We start from the raw sequence: 8,301 nt of genomic DNA on the forward strand, positions 1-8,301 counted from the left end.
GAACGCGGGGGAGGCAAAGGGAGCGGCGAGCAGGGGCGCGGCGTGGACGTACCCCTGGGCTCCCCGAGCGCCGAGGGCAGACGGCGCGGCAGGAGGAGGACCCGAGGAGACGGCCGCTGAGAATTTCCCTCAGCAGGTGAAAGACACCCGTGCCCAGCGTCACGAAGCTTTGTAACCCCAGTGCAGAATGGAAACCGAAACGACACAAGAGCGGTAGCAACACAACGCGGTCTCTGGGCACGTTACAGTCAAACTCTTGCAAACCAATGGCCGAAGAGTCGAAAAAGCAGCCCGAGGGAAAAAAAGCATCTTTCAGAGGAGCCGACGGAGGCTGCCGTCCGACAGAAGCCGCAGAGGCTCGCGCCAGGCAAGGCCGTCAGCGAAGGGCTGCGGAAAAGGGGCCAACCCAGGGCCCTCTGCCCAGCCAAAGCGTCCTCCGGAAACCCAGGCTGAAGGAAGACACCGCCGCGCAACCCAACAGCAGTGAGAGGAGTTTCCGCCGCGGACAAGAAGCCGTAACAACGGCCTGAGCCCCCAGGAACGTCCACAGACCGAAGAGGGGGCAGGAGCTCCAGGAAGGAGTGTCCGTGTGACCAGCAGAAACGGTGGTCCCGGCGTGTGGAGCAACGGTCATAGTCTCTTGTGGGTTTTGTAACACAAACGAGAACGGAGCTCGTGACAGCCACAGGTCGAAGGCGAGGGGCACGGCGGAGCCACGCTGCTGCCCACCTGCCGGGGAGCACGGGTGTGCACAGATCGTAGCAGGCGCGGGAGGCTCCAGCGCAGAGAGCTCCGGGCGCGGGCCTGGCCGGGGCCCCCGGCCGGCGGCCTCGCTGTCCCCTGCTGGAAAACCTGGGACTCTGGTTGCTCGATTTTTTTTGGTAAAGATTTTACTTATTTTTTGAGGAGAAGGGAGGAAGAAAGAGAGGGAGAGAAACATCCCGGTGGGGTCGCCTCTCGTGCGCCCCCTGCTGGGGACCCTGCCGGCAGCGCATTCCACAGAGTCGGGGGCTGGGAGTCGGGGCTGTGGGGGCCACGCTGCCAGCAGATGGTGCTGAGGGGTCCCTGACTCAGACACGGTGGGAGGCCCGGGGGGCGTGGAGCTCATGGACCCCGGCTGGTCATTCCTCGGCCGCCCGGCCGCCCCCAGCCCTAGGGAAAGGCCCAGCCCCCGCCCCGCACCCCGCGCCCCTGTGGCTCCTGTCCTCACGCCTGCCTCCCTTTCGGTGCCCCCAGGGGCGGCTGTGACCGTGGCCAGGTCCTGGCATTTGCGAGGGTTCAAGGGCGCAGTGGGAGGCCATCCTGGCCTAACCGCCGTCCCCCTCCTGTGGCGCTTGTTCCGGCAGCCGCGCTCGGCTGGGGCCAGTGTTCCTGACCCTTGGGCTGCGCCCTGGGTGGGGGTGAGGCTGAGGGCCCGGGAAGCTGCCTCCGGACGCCGGAGGACAGGTGTCCGCCTCGGGGCTCCTCCCACAGGAGGACATGCGACCACAGGACTTGGGCGGCTCTCGGCCGTCCCCGGGAACCCGGGAGGTCTCGGCCCCTGGGCGCTGGGGGGACCCTGCGGGCTCGGGAGGGGGTGACCGTGGCGTGTGGGCTGACACCTGCGACCGCCGCCCCCAGTGCGGGGCTGTGTCCCGTGTGGAGCCGGCCCCGGGCGGCCCTCGGAGGAGGCCCAGGGAGGCCGCTCGCCGCCCGCGCTGTGCGTTTGGGGTGGGCCTGGCCTCTCGCTCGGCTCTGTCCACCCAGTGCTTCCCCGAGGGGACCAGGCGGCACCTTCCCTCTGGGAGTTCACAGTGTGGAGCCACCCGGGGCACCGGGCGCCGAGGCCGGGGGCAGACCTGCAGGCTCCGGGCCGGCCTCCGGCTCCCCGGTGGGGACACCGAGGTCCTGCTACGATGGCGCACTTGGGCGCCCCTGCGTTTTAGATGCCGACAGGGGAGAGGAGGGCGCGGCTGCCTGTGGCCGTCAGCCTGGCCTCGGGCACCCGGGACCCCTGTGCCGGGCGGGGGCGGGGCCTGGGGGGACAGTCGGTGCCGGGCCGCGCACGCCGGCCCCGGTGACCGGCTCTGTGCTCTCTTCCAGTGAACGAGTTCACGGTCATCAGAAAGAAGTTCAAGTGCCCGTACTGCAGCTTCTCGGCCATGCACCAGTGCATCCTGAAGCGCCACATGCGCTCGCACACGGGCGAGCGGCCCTACCCCTGCGAGATCTGCGGGAAGAAGTTCACGCGCCGCGAGCACATGAAGCGGCACACGCTGGTGAGTGCGGGGGCGGGGCGATCGTGGGGCGGGGCGGGGCGATCGTGGGGGCGGGGCGGGCAGGGGCGGGGCGTGGTCTGGGGGCCTGGGAAACCCTGAACTGACTCTGCTGGCCCCATGTTGCCCCAGCTGCGCCCCAGGCCTGGGTGCACAGGCGGGGACACCTCGCCCCGTCGGTTTCCCTTCTTCCCTTCAGGGCCCCGCGGCCTCCCCGGCTGGGACCCCTTCCCTTGGCCCTGCCCCGGGTCCCACCCAGGCCACTCCCTCCATGCCCCTCCCCTGTCTCCGTGGGGACCCAGCCCGCAGTTGTCGGGCCGCGGGTTGAGGGGCGGGTTTGCCCAGCCAGGACATGGAACGGTCATCCTCGAAAGGGGGCAGGTCCCTCCAGAAGACGGGGTGAGGGCCTGCGGGTGGGGAGGTGCGCCGGGGACGCCAGCGGCTCTGCCGAGGAGCCGCCGGCCCAGGGGGGGCACGCGGGATCTGGGCCCCCGCCCCCACCCCGCAAGCGCTCTGCAGGTGGGGCCGGCTGGGCTTGGACCCGTTTGAAGGGAGGTGGTGGGGTGGCCCTGGGCTCGAGTGGGGGTCAGTAGAGGGCCTTGGGGGAATGCCGCTAGTTTGGGAATCTCGGGGGGCGCCAGGGAGCATGGGAGGGCGGCCGCCCATGCTGGTGTGAAGGGACCGCATCGTGGGGTGAGGCCGGGCCCTCAGGCTCGGCCTCGGAGCGGGTGACCGCAGGCGCGAGCAGGGTCTTCGCCGCGGGCGTCGGTCCGTGTGGGGAGCAGAGCCACCGCCTGGGCCTCCAGCCGCGCCGCAGGGGCTTGGCTGCGTCGGGGACATGGCTCTCTTTGGACCTTCCAGCCCACCCTTCACACCAGGCTGCCCCGGCAGCCCCCCAGGGGTACTTGTTGGGGGGTAGGACACCTGGGGGAGAGCCTCTGGGGTCAGATCCAAAAGCTGGAGGGGCGACGTTCCAGGGAGTGGGGGCCCGGGCCCGCTGACCGAGGGATGCGCCACGAGCCCCAGCCAGCGAGTGTCCCCGAGTGGCCGCGCCGCCGGTGGGTCCTGGCCTTCCCTGCTCCCCAGGAGGGTCCAGCCTGGACCTGGAGAGGCACGTCGGGAGGCCCAGGGGCACAAGGCCCCCACGACGCCCCAACTCCGAGCTCCCTCTCCCCAGCTGCATGTCTGCTCCCTCCCGGGGTGCAACCTGCCTTCTCTTTTCAGCCAGCGCTTTAGAGGAGAGAGAGAGAGAGAGAAACCTCCTGTCCAAAGAGAAGTGTATCTTTTTGTTTGTTACACTAACAAGTGCAGAGAAGTTGTAGCCTAGGTTGCTATGTGGCCCCACCCCGGCGATCGGACAAGTGGATTTCCGAGGCCGGCTTGCAGTGGCTTTGGTTGGTTACGGGTTAGGAATGTCGGCAGAGTTAGGTGAGAAGCTGGACCAACCCCTCACCACCCAACCCCGGATGTGCGAACATCGAAAGTAACGACCGTGGGCGAAGGGAAGCGCCTGTAATTTGGTAGGAAAAGTGAGGAGCCAGCGACCTCAGACCATGCGTGGTGCTGACCAAAGGAAACCAGGGCGCGGGTCGGCCGGAGGAGCCCTCGGCTTGCAGCGTGTCAACAGCGCTGTGGCCGGAGGGGGCCCGCTGCCGGAGGCGGCCGGTTGGCAGGGATTTCTGCGTCTGCGGCAGGTCGTCGGTCACAGCCGGTGGCATTTGTAAGCTCGTTGTCCTGGTCACTGGGACCTGAGCACCTTCACAATTACGATTTTTGTAAAGGACTCCAGGTTTTATTCGTCAGTGACCTTTCATGTTTGAGATCGTTCTGTGCTAGTTCAGGTGTGCGGCGTCGTGGCTGGAGACTCAGGCGCTTTCCAAAGCCCCCCCCCGCCCCCAGTTTTCCAGCACGCACCTGCCGCCGCGCGTGGTTAGGTAGCTGCATCTCTCGTCTTCAGCAAAACCGCACTCGCGATTCGGGGAACACGACCCCGTTGGAGGTCAGGGTCCACATTGCCTGCTTACCTTGGGATTTTGTCCCGGGTTCGAGCTTGGGCTTCGGGGAAGGTCAGAGATCCCTGACAACCTGCCGGAGCCGGGAGGGCTTGTTTTCCTCAGAGGAGGGATCTGTACGGTCCCCTTTAATTTCTCCAGGGTCCCTGACCCTGAGAAGGCCGCTCGGAGCTGAGCCGTGGTTGCCATGGCACCGGCACCCTCCCCTCCCCCTCCTTCCTGCAGTCCACGCGGCCGGGCGAGTGCCGGCCATCTGGTCCTGGCCCGCGTGCCCTGCCGGCCCGGTGCCCTGCTGCCGCCCAGCTCCCCCGCAGCCCGCGCCCCTGCCTGGCTGGGCGTTTGGGCCTTGAGTTTTTGTTCTTTTGTTGGGGGAGGGTGAGGAAGCCCTGGATTTAAAATGTATCAAACAGCCCCAGCTGGTGTGGCTTGGTGGACGGAGGCCGGCTTGAGAATCAAGGGGTCACTGGTTTGATTCCCAGTCAGGGCACAGGCCTGGGGTGTGGGCCAGGTCCCCAGCGGGGGCAACCATACATGGATGTTTCTCTCCCTCTCTCTAAAAATAAGCACTTTTTTTTTAATGTACCAAACAAAAAAGACCCAGGAGGGTCCCAGGGACCCCATTCCTGGGGCTGGAGCCTGTGGGCAGCGCCCGGCTCCGAGGGGCTCCCCGGCTTTCCTCGAGGGCGCCCCACCCCAGACCTTGCACCCACTGACCTGCTCAAGTTGGAGGGGGCAGCACACGTTCGCGTGGTAGACGCGCGTGGTCTGGGGTTTGTGGGCAGGCGTGGCGGGAGGGCGGTTGGGGTCCCCCGCGGCGGGGAGTCGCTGAGCCCCAGGGACACCGACCCGGCGGCGCCGGCGAGCAGAGAGGGAGGGCGCAGCCCCGCCAGCCCATCTCCGAGAGGGCGCGGCTTGCCCAGCCGCACCCTCACCGGTCCCCCTGTCCCCGCAGGTACACAGCAAGGACAAGAAGTACGTGTGCAAGCTCTGCAGCCGCGCGTTCATGTCCGCCGCCAGCGTGGGCATCAAGCACGGCTCGCGGCGCCACGGCGTGTGTGCCGACTGTGCGGGCCGCGGCGTGGCCGGCCCGCTGGACGGCGGGGGCGCCGAGGGCTCCCCAGAGCTCTTCGCGGGCGACGGGCCCTACCTGGAGGACCCCGACGACCCTCGGGGGGAGGGCGAGGAGGAGCTGGGCGAGGAGGAGGACGATGTCGGCCTGGCCCAGGAGGACGCGCTGCTGGGGGACGACAAGGACGAGGCGGGGTCGCCGCGGGGGCCGCCCAGCCCCCCGGGGGCGCCCGACAAGGACTTCGCCTGGATCTCCTAGGCCCCGGGCTGGGCGCGGGGGCGGGGGCAGCGCCGCCCCCGCCGTGTGTGCGTGCTTAGGGGTCTCCCTCGCCCGGGGTGGGGCCGTCCGCGACCCCTTGCAGCCCCTCCTCCGGCCCCCCCTTTACCCTGCCCCCGCCCCCCAGACATGCGCCGAGAAGCCCGCCCTGCGGTCTCAGAGGCAGGCGCGGACCCCGCAGCGGGGGCTCCGGGGCCGAACGCAAAGGTGGCGGCGGGGCGCGGAGAGAGTCCTGGCAGGGGCGGGGGGCGGGGAGCGTCAGGGGCCGTGTGGCCGGCTGGGCAGGTGCCGGGGCCGGTCAGCACTGCGTGGGTGTCGAGTGCGGCCCCCGGGAGCGCTGGGCGGAGCTGAGGAGCTCTGCCTCCACCGCAGGGCCTCAGGCCACCCTCCGCCCTGCGGCCCCTCCCAGCAGCCCGGCCCTGCCCGCTGCCCTTTGCCTTCGAGGCTCCGCGCCCCTGGGGCCCAGCGCACAGAAAGCCTCTGGGCTTCGGTGCTCACCACCACCAGCGGCAGAAGCCCCGAGGGGCGAGGGCCCCCAGGTGCTAACTCTGGCGAGGGGCCGGCAGCCGGGGTCCCTTCGGGGGCTCCGCGGTCTGTTCTGCGTGCACTTCCTCGGGGAGCCCGGGGGGCCCTGTCCCGCGGCCCCGCCCGCTGGTCACACAGGCCTGTCCCGCCGCCCCGCCCGGGCCGCCTGCGTTGCTGCTACCGCGGAGGCCGCGTGCTGCTCACGCCTCCCGGATGGGTAACCACACTTTTTAAGTAGAGACGGACTGAGGCCACACACGGTCCGTTCGTCTGGCATCGTTGCTCTCACCTGACAACCCCACGGAGCTGTCTCTCCCTTAGCTTGTCGCCGGGTGCTCTGCTGCCTTTTCAAACGCGCTCACGACCTTGTTCTCTCCTCTCTTCCGCGTGAAAAGCAGGTGCAGCCTGTTGGCCGGCACCGCCGTCCCGGCGGGAGGACGGGCCTCGCCGGCGCGCTCCCTGCCCAGGCCGCCGGCCGCTGGAGGTCACGCCTCTCGCCCGCCGAGCTCCCGTCCCCCATGGGGCCCTGAGCGCCGCAGAGAGACCACGCCTTTTTCTCTTTCTCCGCAGACTCTGAGCCAGGGGGCTTTTACCAAGTTTTTACTCTGGGTCACGTCCAACCCGCGCTTGCTGGGCGGGAAACCCCATGGGCCTCCGTGGGCAGCGGAGGCCGGCAGGGTGGCGACCTGGGCCGTAGGCGTGTAGGCGTCCGGGGCGCGGTGCTGTCTTTGAAGTCCTGCCCCAGGGGGATGTCTCCGCTTTTGCTTTGACGTATTTATTTTTGAAGTAAAATTAGTCACCGTTTCTGGCGGTTACAGGAGGGCGCTCTTGGAGGAGCGGGTTGCCTGCGCCCGCCTCCCCCAGCGGGGGACGCTGCCAGGTCCTGGTCGGTGTCCTTGACGGAAAATGCCAAGGTCGTCCCGGACGTGTGAGCCCTCCGCGCTGCCCGCTCCCCTTTGGGGCGGCGGCTCCTGGACATGCTTCCTGCCGGTCGCCGGCGAGGCCCGGTCAGCCCCGACCTGGGATCCCGGACTTGTACCTCCCCCACTTTCTGGCCCCCTTTCTACGCAGACTTACTTTCTTATAAGACACCTTTGGGAACCAGACCTTTGCTGCCAACAGGTGCCTCTGGGCTTCGTATGGGCCCCGCCCCTCAGGCTGCCCTGCCCACGCCCGGGCCACCTGCCTCCACACTCAGGACGTCTTGCTCTTCCTGACCTGCTCACCGCCCCTGCCGGCCTTTCGGGGGTTCGCTGTCCGTGCCACAGGGCCGGCGGTGCGCTGGAAACGCGGGGCCGCCTGCCGCCCCGCCGAGCCCCCGCGCTTGCCGTTTGCGGGATGGAGATGAACCTGTCATCTCAGGAGGTGCGAAGGGAAAGACGTGCGTCACGAAGAGTTTTTTTATGTGACTGACCCTTTTTTTTTTTTTCCAAATCAATGTTTAAGCTAATAAATATTTTTTTTATGAAGAGGAAAAACCGTGTAGATTACATTTCACATTTTGTACTGTTTCGTTCGTGTCTGTCTGTATGTTGGTGTGGGCAACACCAAAGTGGAAAACACAGCCCATTGTGGGGGGTGAGCCCGTTGTGGGGGCAGGGCAGGGCACCACAGACTTCGGGACTAAGCGCTGGACCCTGACTGGGGTGTTTACTTGGACCCTGGGTTTGGGGACAGTCACAACACTGCCGGGGCTCGGTAGGGACCGCGACTCAAGACGCCGCTACTGCTTCCAACTTTGCACATCTTTATAAAAAAAAAACAAAACACAAAACTGAGAAAATGCAAAAACTGGAACTTTTTGCAATATGATGAAAGATAACCTTATTTTCGCTCATTCTGTGACATGTGCAACTCTTTAAAAGCCATACTTCACGGTGGTTTCTGTGTTTATTTTTTAGACCCTCTCCTGCGCCCTGTGCGCGGCCCTTCTAGGGCTGCCGGTAGTGACGGTGCTGCTGTGCGTGTGCTTTTCTGAAATATTTATTTTTTTCAACATGCTTTCAACCTGTCAACAAAAGCAACAGACAAAAAAAAAAAAAAAAAAAAAAAAAGGGCAGTGTTTGAAGACTGTTGATTTTTTCCTGGGAGTAATCTCTATTATACTGACTTTCTATGAATTATTATAAACCTGTGTTTGTACTGGAGGTGTGTTTCATACTCG

General features: G+C 66.1%; 1 protein-coding gene across 1 annotated transcript in view; it reads left to right on the forward strand.

The window, feature by feature from the left end:
- Positions 1-5,594, forward strand: part of ZBTB46 (zinc finger and BTB domain containing 46) — a 34,101-nt gene extending 28,507 nt beyond the window's left edge. Inside the window, exons 4-5 of the mRNA XM_054577515.1 lie at positions 2,083-2,258; positions 5,220-5,594. Of these exons, the coding sequence (XP_054433490.1) occupies positions 2,083-2,258; positions 5,220-5,594 (551 nt within the window). The remainder of the gene's footprint in view (positions 1-2,082; positions 2,259-5,219) is intronic.
- Positions 5,595-8,301: the final 2,707 nt, after the last annotated feature.

The sequence above is a fragment of the Pteronotus mesoamericanus genome, unplaced genomic scaffold, assembly GCF_021234165.1.
Source record: "Pteronotus mesoamericanus isolate MK-2021 breed Mesoamerican mustached bat unplaced genomic scaffold, CSHL_Meso_final contig_436, whole genome shotgun sequence".
NCBI lineage: Eukaryota > Metazoa > Chordata > Mammalia > Chiroptera > Mormoopidae > Pteronotus > Pteronotus mesoamericanus.